The sequence below is a fragment of the Cebidichthys violaceus genome, unplaced genomic scaffold (genome assembly GCF_023349555.1).
Source record: "Cebidichthys violaceus isolate CVI_PGR_0920_01 unplaced genomic scaffold, fCebVio1.0.p SCAF_3, whole genome shotgun sequence".
Classification (NCBI taxonomy): Eukaryota; Metazoa; Chordata; class Actinopteri; order Perciformes; family Stichaeidae; genus Cebidichthys; species Cebidichthys violaceus.
In genome coordinates this window covers 12,226,397-12,245,479 of record NW_027176483.1, presented here as the reverse complement: position 1 = coordinate 12,245,479, position 19,083 = coordinate 12,226,397, and the positions used below count along the sequence as shown (strand labels likewise).

At 43.3% G+C, this 19,083-nt stretch overlaps 1 protein-coding gene across 1 annotated transcript in view; it reads right to left on the bottom strand.

The window, feature by feature from the left end:
* The window catches only part of frmd4a (FERM domain containing 4A), a 57,395-nt gene that overhangs the window by 9,018 nt on the left and 29,294 nt on the right, over window positions 1-19,083 (bottom strand). The window contains 15 exon segments of the mRNA XM_068723495.1: window positions 407-448; window positions 450-530; window positions 620-753; window positions 2,232-2,373; window positions 2,537-2,675; window positions 3,452-3,528; window positions 7,922-8,008; window positions 8,211-8,268; window positions 8,371-8,436; window positions 8,545-8,628; window positions 10,545-10,567; window positions 11,323-11,379; window positions 13,374-13,458; window positions 16,376-16,468; window positions 17,979-18,073. Coding sequence (XP_068579596.1) covers window positions 407-448; window positions 450-530; window positions 620-753; window positions 2,232-2,373; window positions 2,537-2,675; window positions 3,452-3,528; window positions 7,922-8,008; window positions 8,211-8,268; window positions 8,371-8,436; window positions 8,545-8,628; window positions 10,545-10,567; window positions 11,323-11,379; window positions 13,374-13,458; window positions 16,376-16,468; window positions 17,979-18,073 — 1,263 coding nt within the window.

The following is a 19,083-nucleotide window of genomic DNA, read 5'->3' as shown; positions in this document are numbered from 1 at the left end:
AGTGTCTGTTTCCTTTGCTTAATAAACAATTGAGTATGGATGAGGTAATCTATCATTATGTCAAACATCATCCCGACCATTTTCTGAGTATTAAGTATCTGGCTTTAAATTAAGTTAATCCTGAACTGATCTTCACTGTGTAACTTCAAGAGCTTTTAAACACCAGTTTGATCTATAATGCCTATACTGCTCATAAATGACTCATTAACATTACAGCTGGGTTAAAAGGAGATAAACACGCTTAACCAATTAGCGCTACATTCATAAATTCCAATTACTGCAACACAGTGCCTGGCACAGGTACTTGCATTATTATTTTATTATATTATTTGGCCTGTGTGGGGAGCAGGGAGGTTGTAAAGTGTGACAACGTGCTATTGTGGAGAAGAAGGAGTTGCAGCTTCACCTCTCCCTTAAGAAGAATTTTCTGCTCGTCCAGTTTGAAGGCGGGTACCGATCTTCCGTCTGACTGTGGGTGGCTCCTCTCCCGGATCCAGAGGATATTCCTTCGGAAGCTTCCCTGTCAGCTCCTACGAAAGACGACAAGGGGACAAATTAGAAAAGAAGAGCTAAAAAGTATGATTCTCAAAATGTTTGCCAGATCTGTGTTTGCTCATACCGCCTCTCTGATGCAGATACTCTTGAGTTCCTCTAGTCTCTTTTTTAGAGTTTCCTCCAGAGCGTCCTGCCTAGCCCTCAGTGCTGCCAGCATGTCCTTCTTAGCTGTCTGGGAGCTGTCCGATTCCTGAGAGCCTGCACGGAGAGACAGACAACACATCACACAAGGGCAGGAGTCTGGAACATACTGTGTGTGTGTGTGTGTGTGTTTGGAGTAGTGGGGACTTCTTAGGCAGATTGTGGAGGTAGAAAATGGGCATGCACCTGCTATCCTTGCAGGATGTTTACAGGGAAGTGAATGGAACGTTTCGATAAGGAAACTGAGTTTTAGTGGTGTGTTTGTGCGAGTGTGGGTGTTTCAAGGAAGGGGCAGTTCAGGACAAAGTCTGTGACGCACAATCTCCAAAGCCCTGAGATGGTGCCAGTCTTGTTTGCAGCATGCTTTGTTAAAAAAAACATCCCATACATACACATTGTGTTTCCCTCTGTAGCTCTGTCAGTGACTGTGTGGTCAAAGATAGCAGCAATACAAAACAAACCACAGAAAGAAACATGAAATGGTTCTCTATTGTTACAAGTTATACTATATTAGGTACACAAACACTAGCAGTGTCCATCCAACTGTCCTTGCAGCTTAAAAACATCAAATTTTGCAGTCACAAATGGTTTCAAATTGAATCAGAGAAACACTATAATCGGGTCAAACAGAGACGTGTTGGCTGTGGCGGGGGGGGGGAGGATTTGGCAGAGATGGCCTCCAGTCAGCAGTGGATTGTGAAATCAACACACTGACACAACACCAATAAGTGAAGTGACAAAACACAGACAGATAAGACAGAGACACCCTGTATCATATGGGGTGTGGGTGGAACTGGAGAGGGACAAAGAGGCGAGAAAAGGGAGATTAGGAGACTAGGAATGGATAGCTGAAGCGATAAAGGGAAGGGATTAGGGACAGATAAATGTATCTATACTGAGATTAAGGAGGCAACAGAAAAAAACAGATCCGATCAGGAAGACGAGCTGGAGAAAAAAAGCTAAAAGCGCACAGGACAATTTTACTGACAAGTTTCAGTATTCTGCCTAATTACTCACTTTCATAGCATGCAACACACTTTACATGGCTGTCTGGATTTAAAAGGGCATTTTCCTTTCTAATCTAAATTTAGTTCATGTACAAATCTTCCTGTCACACTCATTACTTGTTCAACACGGATAAGCATTGTTTAAAGGCTGTTCACTGACCCGCTGCCCTATTCATTCCTTTACCCACTAAATTTAGAGGGGACAGGGGCCTGTGGAGGATGTGTCCGTGAGACATGGTGGGTGGGTGTGGTGTTCCATACATACAGAAAGACACTGGGTGGGGTGTGTGTGTGTGTACAGTATGTGTGTGAGAATATTCAGCGGGGAATCAATGGCCTCTTTCCAGAAGCAGCTGTTTCTGTCTCTCCAGTTGTCAACAAGACTCCCCCTCACCACCACACATGCAAACACAGAGACCAATGTGCACACATATCAGTCTTTCTCTCTCCCTGTTAGTCAGAGTTTCTGTCCCCTTCTCATCCAAGCACACACACACACACTTACACACACACTGACCATATACTGACCTGATGAGAGCAGACTGCCACTGCTGCCACTTATAATTTTGCCCTTGCTTCCCATGTTTGCTAGTTTGGAGGTCTTCAGAGTTCCTGTTTCCGTGAGGTCGATAGCGATCTCATTTAAACTCCGCGCTGCATGGATCTTAGACTGGAGAGACAAAGAACGGAGCGGGTTTGTCAAAGCACATCGTTAGGCAGTTTAATTGCAAGAATCTTGCTGACCATGCCTGCTGAGTCTGCTGTATCTCATGCACATTTCTAATCATGTCTGTGGTCTGCGGTGTGAGTGTGTATGTGGTGGGCCTGCTGACCTTGCTCTGCTTGCGGTCCAGGTAGAACTGGTGTTGGCTGATGGCCATGGCCCAGATGGACTTGATGAGGGCAGGACAGGCGTACCACGTATGCACCGCGATGCCGCTGTGGCCGAACGTCCTTCTTGTCACCGACGCCCTACAGTAAGAGCGGACACAAGGCCTCCTTATATACACTGAATACAAAAGATGGCTACATATTTACGTATAGATATTTTTTTTTGCAAAGCCACACACAATGTTCCCAATTGTTTACTCATCCATTTAAACAGACGTCTGCAGCTAAGCAACCGACCAGCTCACCCTAATGACAGCTTCCTTTTAAGAAAACCCCACTGCTCTGTTTCACCCTGTCCGTGTCTTTTTCTCTCACTCCCTCCCTTCCTCTGTCTGTAGAATAACACTCCACATATACAGCCATGTTAAATAAACACGAGAGAGGTCACTTCCTCCACAAAACAGCTATCGCGCAGTCATCTATCCTTCTGTGGTCAACTATCGAGGGTTTACCCTGTGTGTGTGTGTGTGTGTGTGTGTGTGTGTGTGTGAAAGAGCACATGTGTTGGTGCATGCATGCGGCCGCACAAGTGTGTTAATAATCAGCCTATCAATCTGTGTCAGGCTCCACCGGGACATCCCCAATATCTTGCTCTATTGCCAAAACAAATGCTGCAACCATTACTGAATTAGATTCCAATCTCTCCTTTTCTGCACTGCAGTTTGGATGTTAACAAATTCACATATGGCACAGTGGTAATTTGTAGTAAAAGCTACTGGAAGGTGTCCATAACTGAAGGAAAATTCCATCACTTCCAAATATTAGCTGGAGAAAATTCAATAGCAATAACATTCAATCACTGAAGTAGAACTGGTATCATGCAATTCAACACACTTAAATTTGTGTTGTAAATTTACCTTCTTGGGTCATGAACTTCCACTGAAAACTTCTTCTCTCTGAAGTAGAGGTTCTCCAACTGACGCCATTGGAACACCTGAGGTTTAGGAGAAACAGACACTCTTCAGAGCTGCTAAAAAAATAAACATGCTTCACATTAAATCCACACAGCCTTCAGCCAAATCCTCTATTCTCTTCTGAGTATGTTCCAATTTGTTTTGAGAGAAAGTGATATGGATACGGAGGAAGAGGAGAAAAAAATGGAAGAAGCTGACGAAGAGGAGGAGTTGGGAACCGAGAAGGAGGTGGAGGGAGAGGACCTAGTCTGTGGCTCTCTGATCGGGTCCAGACCAGGCGGCCATGTCCACATCAGATCCCTTCGTTGGATGACCTCACTCTGGAGAAAGACAGTGTGAGAGGGAGGAGGCTTTCTTTCCTCTGCTCAGATTTTTTTTCTCTTTTCCGTCCTCTTTATGAACCATCGGCTCCTCTTTAAATGGAGCCAAAGCCAGCTGGGTGAGAAAGTTTCCCCCCAGACGTACTCCACAGCATGTGTGTATCTAAAATCCTCCCAGACGCAGGGGAACAGGACGTTATGAGTGGGTGGGTGTTCACCATCTGTAGGCATGTGCATGTGTGTGTGTGTAGGTGGAGGGAAAGTGTGTAAAGTTAAGTTTCCTCCTCTCCTGTAGATTTGCTAGGAGAGGGAGGGGGCGTTAATGTCTCCCCTCCTCCTGACCCCTCCTCCCTCCCTCAGGAACTGTGCTTCCTGCTTTGGGCTATGTGGTTGGGAGGTGTGTCTGTGTGTGTGTGTGTGTGTGTGTGTGTGTGTAACGAGGGGTCAGGGGAGGAGTGATGAAGGGGGAAAGAAGCTTTCTGTGGCCCCAGCAATTGAAGTGGCCTTGCTTTGTTTAGTCAGACCTCTGTGTACAGGCACATACACACATTTACCGAGTCTGTTTCTTGTTAGAGAAGAGAGGAGTGTGTGCTATTTCAGAACACAAGTGGGCCTGCATCTATCAGCTGGAGCTGACACACACACGCAAACCTCTGATGTACACTGACTAACCATGAGTAACAAAAGCAAAACTTAAGAAGGACAAACAGGAGAAAAGAAGTGGAAGACCCAGCTATGACGGGATGAGGGAGGAATAGAGGAGAAAGGGAGTTCAGGGAGGAACAGGTCACAGTCCAGGAATTTTAACAGCCTGGGAAAACAATGGACGGAGGGATGAGAGCGAGGAAAGGGGAGGAGGGGAAGAAATATGATGAAAAAAGTACATAAACACAGCTTAATGTATGTATTTATGTGCTGTAAGTGTGTCTATGTGTGTGTACGTGTGTGCGCGAGCATGAAGAAAGAAACCGGTGCTCTTATCAAAACTGTTGCTGTGCCGTACATTTTCAATGGAGTGTGAAGTGCTAATGTAGCATGGTGCTAAATATAGCAGGCAGGGTAGATAGTGAGTGAGTGACTGTGCAAGTGTGTATGTGTGTGTTGGCTACATATGGGCCAGAGCTGTGGAGATAAGATGTGTGTTTGTAATTGTGTTCAGGCACGAGACCACTAAAGCTGTAGAGAAGCTGCTGCAAGTAGTCTTTGATGTTGCAGGAAAAGTTGTACATGTGTGCAAATAGTGTTCAAATAGAGCAGTCAGATGATCTACAACGAGGTGAAATCAAATCCCCTTCAAGTTAAAAATAGACATTTTTGTTGTGATTATGTGCCGTTTAAAAAAATGGCCCAGTTACATAAGCCCAATAGCGTGAATATCTGATAAAAAAGACATGCTGACAGATTCTTTGTTAGGAACTCAGTCAAAGCTGTTGGGTGCTTCTGGTATTAGGGTGAGGCTGGTGCGTGTATGCGTGCATATGCTATAAATCTTCATCCTTTTGTTGGTAAAACACTCGCACACAATGGCACAAGCAGAGGAAGGGACTGGTCGTTATTCATAAACAAGCTGGGGGTTCATGTGCACAGACCCACGTCTGTCTTATTATATTGTCTGTGCACCCGAGCAAAAAGCCATTTATAGATGAAAAGGTCAGATCTGATAGAGTGTAAAGGTCTTTCTTCGGTGTAGTGGACTCCCCGGAGATTACGGGAAGAATAGGAAGTTTAAATAGCATATGCGAATTATTCATTTCTAGAACTGGACCTGAGGCCTCAAAGGCTATTGTTTCACCCATGGGTGGGGCTCTGGTGTGCAAGACTATATCCACCGTTTGTCATGGAGATGCAGATACACTCTGGAGGCACTTCCTGTTGTTTGTGTTTTGGTTGTGGTGTTTCGGAGGGATGACATTTATGGAAAAACTAATCAGAACAGGCTGTACGGGCCTATTTGCTTTAAATGAAACACAGACTGAAGCTAAACTAAAGTCAGTGTTTGTGTGATCTCAATCCACTGCAGAACATGAATCTATATGCAGTGTAATGCATGTGAGATGGCATTAATTGAAACCATAGCTTTGTTTGATTGAACCTTCTGGCAGCTTCTTCACAGTGTTGACAGAAGCTTTCCTGTGTTAGCCTTAAATCTGTCCATCAGGTAGTCAGTCAACACATAGACCCTATAATCTCTGCCTAAATGAGTCAGAACACTCTAACGAGGCATTAGTACGGTGTGTGGTTCAGTTGTAAACCCGTCTGTGTGGACTGTATGTGTGTCTGCATGTGGCCTGCGGTAAGCAGAGGGGGAAAAGTACGTTAACGTAACCAAATAAATGCTGAGGCTGCGGTGGATGGTCTGCATTTAGAAACAACAGGGATCTCCCCTCGTAAAAAGAACTGACTAATTAAACACAACTGCCTCCAGAACACACGCCTATTCTACAGCACAACTTGAAGTCACTTAAGTCGCTTGTTAATGAGAATGGTGTTAAAAACGTCAATCTTTTTTACTATGACAAAAGACGGTAATTGGACCATAATGTCTCATAATTAGTGTTCTGCTTCCCCCTCACTGAGTCACAGTACTGAAGACCTGTGTGAGTCAGTGGTTACTGGTACTGGACTGGTTGATTGACTCACTAAATCAACTCTTCTAGGTTTGATGAAATAGCGATGACTCTCGTTAATACCATAACATATGGAAAGCTCCTAGTGACCTCTATGAGTGTCTCTGCCTGTGACACATTGAACAGCTCTGGAAAGGAGCTCCACCCCTCTTCTCTCTGCCTTATTAGTGGAAAAAACCTTACTGTGTTCATTGGGATTTAGTCATTCTTGTGATGTTGCATTAACAAGACATGCAGTCCACAAATCTCTTTTGGGTCAAGCTCCTGAGACTACAATCCCACTTGCACGGTGAGGAGGCCCGGTCTAACTTTCTCTGCTCTTAAATGTGTGTGTGTGTGTGTGTGTGTGTGTGTGTGTGTGTAAGGGTGAAGGAAGAAGAAGGAGAGGGGAGAGAGGGAGACTGAGGGGAAGACAGCGAGGGGGGTCAGAACTGAAGCTTAACGGACCAGTGACTCACACTGACTGCTGCTATGGCGGCTGAATGCTTGATAAGTTTCTTGTGTGGGAATGCTATCAACTCTTTATTCCCTTCAACTGCCTCTAGGATATCTAAAATTCTTCTTATATACTTTGTATAATAAAAACACACTGTTTGTGACCTTTTCACAGGTTTCTCAGCATGTTTGTGTCTGTGAATTCAATGTGAGATAATGTGGACTGTACTTTTTTTCCATCTCCAAGGTTATTCAACACCGAAGCAGCTACAACAATTGGAGTACTGGGGAATGAGGCAGACACACACACACACACACACACACAAACGGACACATATACACACACAGAGCACAATGTAAGTGGCAAACAGGAAAGCTGTGTCAGACAGGAAGTATTCATCAGGATGGCGAGTTCAGTCCAATTCCTGTGTGTGTCTGTGTGTGTGTGTGTGTGTGTGTGTGTGTGTGAGAGAGTGTCTTGGTGGTCAGTCAGTATGCCGGGATGCTGTTAACCCCATTAACACCCTATAAAACAAGGCTGAATGCAAGAGACCAAGGCCCTAAAGACGACTAGAGGTCAGGGGTGAGGTAAGAAAGGCTTTCACAGACGACCCACTGGCTGCATCCACTGGAAGGTGGACCCCATTCATCGAAATGAAAGCAGCAAAGGATGCGAAACATTCCAAGTCTGAATGTCTCCAGACAGTAGTATTTGTACAGCATTGTTAGTGCTCTTCCCAAACACAATATCCTGACTCACTTAATGGAGAAAATAGACAGTGGGGGGGCCATGAACACATTTCCTTCTAAAGTAACTTGTTGTTTGTATTAATTACCCACTTGTCTACAGAAAGGAGGGTGCAAGAAGTAGGTACCAAAAATGAAAAGATGTTGGAAGTCGTGCATTCTACACAGAAGCAGAATCTTCTTTTATTAAGGCTGTGGTAAATCACAACCTTTAGCAATTTTGGAAATAATATCAACTGATGTTTGAAAGCTCACTGAAAGAGTAACTGAAGAGATCATCTCACCTTCCTGGGTTTGACTTTGTCCTGGTGGTCGTACTGAAAGATGCCTTTATAGCTCAGACCCAGCCACCATGGGATCCCCTGCTTGTCCTAAAACACACAACAGAAAAATACCTCAGGAAAGCTTGTGCATGTGTTTGGGATTGATGGAGCGAGAGAAAAGGAGAGTACAAATAGCTTTCAGCTCCAGCATATCTCCAAATCCCAAACTCCCTGCGTGCAGGTCCAGAGTCAACACAAATGTGTGTGGAGCGTGTGAAGAAAAGAAAAGATAGAGTAGTAAAAACTGTACCTTAACACCATAGTAATGTACTCCATATGTGGGCAGAGACTCTACAATGCTCATATAACTGTGAGGAGCAGAAAGACAGACATGTAAGGGTTACATGTATGTACTGTTAAGCCTTCCATACAGTGAACAGACCCAACCACACACACATACACACACTTACTTTACAATAGCTTGCCCTCTGGACTGCCCATTGATCTTCTTGTAATGCTCTATGACCCTGTCTTCACTGTAGGACAGTGAATAAAGAGAAAAAGGAAAGATTAGTAGTGGTAAAAACAATACAAGCTGTTGAGAGTGTTGCGGTGGTTTTCTGGATAACTGACTAGCCTCTCACCAGTAAGCCAGAGATGGGTGCTCCTTCAGGGCCTGGGTGGGCAGTGCAGGCAGCTTTTTCAGGTCAGACCTGGTTGCATCATTACTGTGAGGGAGAAACCACAAGAAATGGTCAACACCACTTTGGCAAAAACAATCATTCTCTGCTGTAGGCCGAACCGTTTCAGTCAAAACCTGACGAGGCGATAGCTGTAGAAAAAGGAACACTTGAAATATTTAGTGCAACAAGTTAATGCAAATCTGAGTATTTCGGGAAATGTCTTAAAAATGAAACGTTATCTGTGCTAATGGCCTTAATGCTCTCTATTTCAGAGACTGGACGCTGTTTATCTCAGAACAGCTGCAGAGACACTGAGGGTAGGAAACTGGAGAGGAAAAGACAGAAACAAACACAGACACGACCACACAAGATAAATAAAGACAGATAAAAGGAGATAGAAATGTGATGGAGGAAAAGATAACCACATAAGCAGAGTAAATGAGACAGGGAACCACGCAGAGAAACTTGGCCCAAGATTGGGTTTTCAGACCTCCAGAAGCAGGAGGTCTTAATACCCGACTCTAATCCCCTAGAACTCTCTCCAGCCTCCACCAAGGCCTCGGAGGATTGGGGAAAGCCCTGGGAACATGGCAACCTATGAGCTAAAGCCCTGGAAGAGATCCCATTCACCCAGCCCGCCTGTTCTCCAATGTGTGAACACAGCTGTGTGTCTGGATTGGTTGATATCCATTCAAGTAACTATATGTGGTTGTTGGCACAACTTTTGCATTGTTCTTGATGAAAGGGCAGACAAGGGTTCAATCTGAACAAATACAACATGTGCACTGTGGCATCTTCGTATTTACAAGTCACTAAATCATATCATAAATCTCAAAACCTTATTTTGCTTTAAACAGTTTGAAATGAATACAAAATGTCGACCTCTTTCTAATGCAGATTCACTTGTTGCAAGATTTATTGAATACCTGTAGAAATATTGAAAGTACACTAATTCCACTAGCATCAATAGATTTACTCTTGATTCAGGGAAATTCTTGGAACAAACAAAACGATTTCACACTTGTTTTAGAAAAATTATATCTAAAGTGCCAATATATTAGTCATAATTGGTATTTTTCGAGGAGAAGCTGTGATAGATACAGTGGAATGTTATATGGAGGAGGGGTGCAGTGTATGTAGTAGGGTCTATAGAGTTTTTAGAGAAGGGAGGTATGTGTGTGTGGGACGAATAGGGCAAGGAAAGGGGGAGGAGGGAGAAAGGAATGTCTCCAGAGTGTGTCACATTCCAGCCCTTTGCAGGATATTGTGTTTATTTACTCCTTTCACCGGCGGAAATGAGGTCAGAGGTGGTGGCAGCTGTAGTCTGTTATCTGTGCTACAACAAAGGGCTGAGTGGATGAGGGACGGCAGACATTTAGGCCGACATCACACAGAGGTTATGACTGAAGAGCCACATGTGGAACGTAGCTCACGGGAAACTTGCATATGACTGGAGAGCTTTTTTTTTACATTTTCTGTTGGTATATTAGGAACATTTATTATGGCCCAACAAAGACCCTCTGTCTTTCATTACACACAAACTGTATATAAACACACACACACACACACACACACACACACACACACACACAAATACATGAAGACCTTTGTAATGCTTTCTTCATGAGTGGCAGCACAGTCTGAAAGGAGGGAACCAAAGAAGAACAGGGATGGCAGGAATAAAGGAGGGAATGATGTAAATCAAGCTCAAAAACAAAGAGAGTTGTCGGTGATGCACCTCAACGCTCAGGGGAGCAGAGGAGCAGACAGACCACTGATATCACTTCTATTGTTTATCTCCCTTCTGAATCGACATGTATCAACCCAACCAATCCTGTCACTGGGGAAGACACTGAGACAAAAAATGGGATAAAAACTAGGTAAAGAAAATTCCCAGCTACAACCTATACTTTCTTATATGTACATTACATATAATCATAACTAGTTACTGATATGCTTACCTGGTAAAATCTCCTTTAGCCTCCTGTGATGCAGAAAGGGAAAAAGAAAAGTAGTGAGAGAAGACAGGAAGTACATAAATGGATAAGAGAGCACCAAGCAGTGATTATAAAACGTGTGTTCATGTTCCGTTTGCACTGGTGAATGTGAAGTCAGGTCTGCTGTGCTGGAATGATACTGTGCATCTGCACCTGCATACAGAACACAGACACACACACACACACACACACACACACACACACACACACACACACACACACACACACACACACACACACACACACACACACACACAGACAAACCACTCAGCTCAGCCTATGTGTAACATGACCTTGCAGCATCACGGTTAATGGACTGACCAACTCTGAGAAAGGGATAGGAGAGAGAAAGAGCTGGCGTTGAGGATAATTTGTGAAGTATAAGAGTTTCCCCTCTGCTCTGTTATACATTAGCACTGACTGACTGCACCAAGAATTTAGCTGGGAGCCAAGAATTTTGCTACCAACAAAGACAGTTGAGTTTTTTTTTTTTTAGGATTTAAAACCTCCATGCGTCATTGCAGATTACTGACAGTTTGACGACTGCATTAGATGATTTGTGTTTAATCATAGTCAATTAAAATCAAAAGCTTGCAGAGACATTTTAGAAGAACTCTTTTATTGCAGAGTAATAAACTACTATGAGAATAACTAGTATGTTTGGCTGCATGTGCTAGTGGTGAAAAATAGATATCCAGACAGACATCCACACCCACACACACACAAACACACTTAATCTTACTTGTAGAATAAAGGAAGCCAGTTCGAAGACAACATCGCTGTCCACTTCAATAAGCTCCTGCAGGAAATAGAGAAAAGAGAGGACAGGGGTCATGAATGATACATTCTCATACAGCAAGTAAATAAATAAAACACACACTGTGCCGATGTTGGGAGTAAAAGTGGCCGTGCTTCTGATCATCATCCATTTATATGAGATGGGTTGCTAGTTCCTTTCATCTCCCGACCACTTTCCCTCTATTTTCCTCTCTCCCCTCTCTAATTTCATGACCTCTTCATGTGAATGGAGCACAGAGATTAGTGGCCAACTGAGGGGTTGGAGGGGGTTCAAGGTAGGCATGGATGCTCTGGTTACTGATTACTCAGTACATTCTCCAAAAGTTCATTTTAATTGTATTACTTTTATTTTTGTAATTTGATGATATATGGACATTCCTGAGGAAAAAGTAAAAGTCTTTAACTGAATGATTATTGGTGATGTTTTTTTTTTTATTGGCGTTAGTGAATGCAATCATCGACCGTGTGCATGTACATATACATGACAGGCTATGTGTGCATTGAGGGGGAGAAGGATAAGGGCTAGTGGGCAGTGAGTAGTGGGTCAAGTATGCCAGGAATGTTCCCTTTACAATCCACCATTTAATTGGTTGGGAGATCAGACAGCCAGGATGAAACACTAGACACAAACCCACCCTGAGTGTACCACCCAGCGTGGCTACAAATCCTCCCTTAGTGTGTGCTATTGTACTGTATGAGAATGTTTCTCACTACTTATACAAACACTGACAGCAGAAGGGGGGACATATATCCTGATCTACTTCATTTTAACTACTGAGTACTTGCAACATGTTCTCTAAAAATACAATTATATTTCTTTTTTTTTGCCCCTCTCCCTCCATGGGGTCGTCAGGAGAGCTGGTAGAGAATCATTGGTGTTAAGCTGAACTTCTTATCAGGGTGACGTGTGATGAATGAGCAGAGAGGGATCTGATATCTCCGTGAAGGACATATGAACAGAGCTACTGGTGGGATGGAATCAGAAAGCTTCTGTTTGTGGGACAGTCTCTACTGGACTACTTGGTTTCATAGTCACTGCTGTTCGAGTCTCCCTGTCTTTCTAACAGACACTACAGCGTGACAGGTCCTCGCAAATGGAACAACTAGGCTTAAACTTGACAACCTGTACAGTGAAATAAGGTTTGCTTTACTATTTGACAACATTAGTCAAGGGAGGCACCCATTTATAAAAAAAAAAACTGTTTATAATGCACCATTCAACAAACGTTTTACACATCACATTCAAAACTTCAAACATTACAGGTGAGAATGACAATACTCTGTATTTAAACGTGTTGGATTTGGCTCTGATGAAGCTCACCACCACTGTCAGCAGATTGAATATTATGTCTTATAACATTATGGCAGTTTTCTCTCAGGCTTTGACTGGCCCATTATATTTATTAAGGCCACATACGCCCTCTTCTGGTCATGTCTACCACTGTACACTGGTGTCGCTGCATGTTCTGTACACTAACCAAGTTACAGTATAGCATAGATCTAGATATACTATACATATGTGCATTCACAGTATATCTATGCATAGATATACTGTGAATGCACAGGAGTAGCAGGTAGACTAATGATAAGAGAAAGTAAGCTAGCTTCAGAACTGTAAATTAAATAAATGTGCGTCAACACAGACAGATGACAGAAAGCGTGTCAAATGATTCGCTAGTTGCTGTAATGTGGTGCAGCACATAACATGATGGGTAACAGCTGATGCCAATGGTTCACATTTTCTGCTTCACCAAATCAATGTAGAGCACCGAAGTCCAGGCAGGCCTCTTCATTTAGAGAAAGAAATGGGCTAATGAAGTGGCATGCTTCCAACAACATAATTACTCTTCAAATGTACAAAACACTTCAACGTTATTCTCGTTGAGTATTCCGACCACCCATTGTTGTTAACCCTTCAGGATTAACACATCCCTCCATTATAACAAGTCAACAGCAAAAGGACTATACATAATGGCAACAAAATAAATAGTTTACCTTGTAGATGATGGATTTGGCATTAAGGAAAAACAGCTCAATAGTGGCATTGTCCTTCAGGTAAGATATACTCTCTATGTAGAACCTGAAAACATAGAAGGGAAATCTTCAGTACATTTGAAACAACAAAGGGAACAATTACACAAGTGGACCTTCAGTTCTATAAAAAACACCAGTGAGGTTTAGCATGTATTTCCATCAAAAACAAAAATAACACATTCATAATATAGGATAATGAGTTAAACATGCAGGCTATGGTAGTGTCATGTGCAATGACCAAAGTGACCAGAGGGGGGCACACCATACCAAAAGCTGACCCCATATACCAACATCCGTTCACTTCCCATTAAACCAATTCCCTCTCTCACCATGGTGGCTGGCAATGATCCATTATTAGTTTGTTAGTGTGAGCACATTCCACAATCTGAATGCACACACACATAAACACACACACGGACTGAATGTGCACATGATGCACTCCACACACATTGTCTGCCTCTCTGCATCATCAGCACCGTGTAGTGATTCCACATGCACATACAGTATTTACGCACACACACACACACACATACTGGAGAGAGAGAAGCACAGTAACCCACTTCTGGCAGAGCGGTGAGGAGGAAGCTAACATAATAATGCCTTCTAAATTTAGCTCATGGATGCATGCAGAGCCAGAGGGGGAGCTACGATGGTACGCTAGGAAGCTACTCATTGTTAGCTTTCCTCTGGTGGAAACGTACATTAAGATATAACACATTAAACGCCGAGAGTAAATGACTTGATGTATCTCTACACATGTGTGTAATGTGACGTAAGCACATGTTCCTATGAACACACACGAGCGACTGTGTCGATTTGAGTGCTTATGAGTGTGTAGGTATTGAGTGAGAGGGATTGTAGGAGGATCAATATTGGAGGGGCTTAAACCGCGTTGCCAATTGAGCTGCAAGAGAGAATGAGAGGAGCCTTGTCAATATTCAGTGTGAACATTTAATTAAAGCCACAGTGTTGATGAGACATACACACACTACCAGCACAGCAGCAAGCATGCAAAAAGGGACCCACTGAATCAGCAGGAGGTGGGCATCTGTGTAGCATTTATTGGAAACACACGCATCACACAAATACCACATAGGCATGCAAATACATGACGTGCATGCACCTGCACAGACACACAAATCGCACCCACACACACATATGCACACACAATACAATTTAAAGATTGTGCTAATGAAAACAATATGCTCAAATTGATAATAGATTCAGGCCTGACATTTGGGCTGACAGTTGTTCCATTATAGTCCTGAATCTGCACATGTGTGTGTACGGGTTTCTAAGAAATAGGGTTGGATGTGTATGTGTGTGTGTGTGTGTGTGTGTGTGTAAGAGGGAAGTGTAGTCAGTGTGACATTTGGATAGATTGAGGTTCAAGATTAGACTGAACTGTGAGGAAAAACGGGGGGATGAAGCCGGAAAATGGTGTCAAAGTTCAAAATGTCACAGCACCACCACCATCACATCCTCAAACAGCTATTAGTTTATGTAAATACACACACAGTGACCCCCACCCTGACCATCACAGACAAACGCATACACTGATGTTTTTTATGGTTCTATATCTCATATATCTCACCGTGACTATCGATGTAATTATCTAAAATAGCAGGGGGTGGCTAATACGTCAGTAACAGCAGCCAAATATACTTATCTGCACATCTTTTGATTGTATCACATTGCACAATGACACCATTGTTCACTAAATAGGGTGAACAATACTTCTATGTGCTAAGAATACGATTTTGCTTTACAGTCACCTCTTTGTGTCATGGCGAGCTGAGTCGTAAATATCGCCCTGGAAATGACTACTCAATGACATTGTTCAGCCGAGTTAATGTGCGTCACGTTACTATGTCTGTTGCTAACCGAGGCTCGGTCCCTTGGCTGTATATGACATCATAGAGACATGTTGGGGACGGAGCGCAACAGCGGACCCAAATCAAAGCCTTGGCTTTCCCTTCCGGGCTCTAACTGAGAATGTGTGTGTGTGTGTGTGTGTGTGTGTGTGTGTGTGTGTGTGAGAGAGAGCGTCTTTTGGGGAGAGTGGGTTGGGAAGTGCTGTGCATTTTCAATTGAGACTAAGAAAAATAGGAAAATGTATTCTCAGGTCAGGTGCCTTTTTCTTTCTTTTTCAATAACTGAAGATACAACACCCACATACACACAAACAAAGAAACACACACACACACACACACACACACACACACACACACACACACACACAAACACTTTGTGTTTCTGTCACAAATACACACATGATCCAGTGCCTGTGTGTGTGAGTCAGGAGTGTTTCACATATCAGTGGGGCCATTGTATGAGCAGTGCAAAGGGCTGAGAGGAGTGTGGGATTGAAGGGGTATTTCATAACCCGGTCATAGAAGAGTTGGCTTTAACTGAGGAGATGACTCCACTACAGCAACAGCAAGTAGAGCACACTGCAAAGGCACCTGCCTCATCATTGGCTGAGTCAAGTACCAGAATATTTTCTATTGACAAGTGAACTTTTCACAAGCGAGCAGCACACCAGCCTTGTCTAAGTGCTTCTGTATAAAGATGTATAGTACTAACGAGATTGAAGAACTGATACGGCTTCCTCTTTGTATGGGATTCTGCCATCTTTGTTGGAGTACGGCACTTTGAAGTCCCCGCGAAGCTATTTGACAGGATTTGCATGCAGCGCATACTGATGAGGTCTAAGAGGCTCATGATTGGCTGAGGCCCTGTGGCGGGAGTTAAACACCAGGGTCAGAGCAATTTCACGGCGGCCTGTCATAACTAACCTCGTTAATCTGTTCTTATTACCGCATGAAGGCATGTGCATACACAAACACAAACACATATACGGATGCACTCCCCCCGTCTCTCTCTTCCACACACATTCAATCAGAAACCGTTGAGCACTGTATGTGTACGTTAGGTGGTTAATTTAATGAAGAAAGACTCACCTGACACAGAAGTAGAGGACAATGGGACCGGACTTCTTGGGGAACTCATGTTCTAATACCCTGCGGTCCAACTGAAGCCAACTAAAATGGCCCCTGATGAGACAAAAAACACATAACAACAAATGAATGATTTTGGCATGTCTGAATAACCAACTAGGACACACAAAAACAGTTTTTTTGCTTCAGCCTCCCTACTTTTCTTTTCCTGTTACCATGTCTTCCCGACTGCCCCCCTACCCCCTTTCTCTCCCCCTCTCCTCTCTTTTCTCTGTCTCCCTCCAACAGAGAGAGAAAAGTGCAGAGACAGCTTGTCACCCTGGTAACCCTGCATGGTCTCCTGAGCAACTGAGCAACATCTCTCTCAAACTCTCCCTCCTTCTGTCTCTGAATCTCTCGCTCTTTCCCTCCCAAACGGCCTCTTTGACCACTGAGCGGTCAGAGCTGAGCCGTGTCCCGAGGCTCACGCAACAAATCTACCCATCATAGAATAAACCCCGGGGGGACTAAGACTGATATTGCTCTACTAAACTGACATTGGCTACAGTATGTGTCACAGCCATGTAAATGCCATAGAGCAGAGGCCAGACTGGCATCAGTGGGTGCATGAGATAAAACAAAAAAAAGAGAGAAAACAAAGGCCACAGCAATGTTTGCCTGTATGTAAATCAGTTGTATCTTTGCATGGCTAGTTCTGGACAACGCTGTGGTGCTGCTGTCTTCATAGGTCACCGAACACAGTAAAACTAATTTGAATGTAATTTTTGCATTTCAAGCACAGTTCTTGTTGCGATCACTCTCATGTACATAGACTTGTGACCCATTGCTAGCCCAGAGCACGACAACCGTAGCCTCATCGTAACATCAAAACCCTGTTGATCATACGTAAGTTTGTGGTTCACCATGAGATTCATATTTTCACTTAAATTAAGGTAGAAATCCCCTTTTACTTGAAAGTGAAAAAGAAGTGAAAACCATAAACTGGATATCTATTTTTGATTGTTGACATTGCCATTTGTCTTTTTAAAATAAGAGTGTAAAGAGAATTTAAGTAGTATTTTTTCTTAACTAAAATAATCCTGTTTTATGTAACAAATATTAGGCAAGACATGTTGATACACATTGAAAGCACAAACATTTTAAATGAATAAACCCGAAGCAGAAATCAATTAAATGAGGTTTGGCTTTTTTAATGTAATTGGAAACCAAAACTGCTTAAAAATTATGCTTAAAACTTGACAGCAAATTCTCAATTTCAGTCTTTCCATCTCTGTCATCTCTGACTGCAATCCTGCTGATCTTGGTGCCATTGACATTCACAGGTTTTCTACGACTAAAGAAACATATGAACATGTTCACATACTGCACACTTTACTTTGTTTAGCAACTGGTTGCACCTGAACTCTGATACCTGTTGTCTGCTTCTAGTATAATATGTCCCCTGTGATGTTACAGAGTGTAACTGCTGATAGTCTGTTAGTTAGTTATGATATTATGGGGAAGCGCTGACAAACCCAATCCATCAAATAAGATAAAGTGAAGAGACAGTCCTGGGCTACTGATACACCATGTGCAGTAATGGCATTACTATTTCAATGTGACTTACGTTTCGTCTGTGTATGCAATTCCAAAGTACTCCTTCTCCTTGAGGTTGAAGTGAGAGGCCACAAGGTCCAGCAAGTCCTTAGCCATCAGCTTGGGCTGCAGGGGGGACAGAAACATTAGTATTGCTCTGCTTATGTTTGTATTAGTTATAACTGTCCCTGTGTGTGAGTGTACTGGTTTATCACACTGAAGTTTAATTGGAACAAGTACATGTGTACAGCTTTATGTTAATGTATTCTATCAGCTATTGATCTACTGCAATGACTAAGCATTCTGACAAACTGTGAAAAAGAGGAAAAGAGCAAGAGAGGAGATAAATGAGAGAGAGTGAGAGAGAGAGAGTGAGAGAAAGAGAGAGAGAGAGAGGGAGAGAGGGAGAGAGAGAGAGAGAGAAAGATGGATGGAGTGTGTGGATGTTGCTGACAGTGCAGATACCCTGCCCTTCCCCTCCCTCCTTTCCGCCCGTCTGACCCAAACCTCTACTGCAGAGTCATGGCTCTGGGCTCAACCACTGTATTGTATGGAGGGGGCTGCAGCTAGCACAAGAGCTTTCTAACTAGTTGATACTGTGGAATACTGTCCAAGCTATATATGATGACAATCTCCATTCATCACAGAGCTCAGAGCATGCAGAGCATCTTACAGCCAAGCAGAGGCCGGGGACCGCTGCCATATGCTGCTGGTTTGAGACATCCTGAGCAACAGCACGGCCCCACCCTGAGGTTAACCATGGGTGTGCCTCGCTGCCTACACACTCATTACACACTCATTACACACACACATATCTGCATGCACATATTCACGTAAGAGCCCATACAGTACACAACATCCAAGCATCCCACTCATAACACACAGGAGGTACGCATGTGCTGTGTACACATGATGACAAGAGGAATACATACTGTTTGCAAACACAAACACAAACACACACACACACACACACACACACACACACACACACACACACACACACACACACACAGCTACGTGTGCCATAGTGTGCACATTCTTAACAATCTCCCCATGAGGTGCTGTACTATCTACTCAGTGCACAACTAGAACTTCAGCGACAGAAGCTACTGAGAGCTATTTAAAGACAAGAAGGT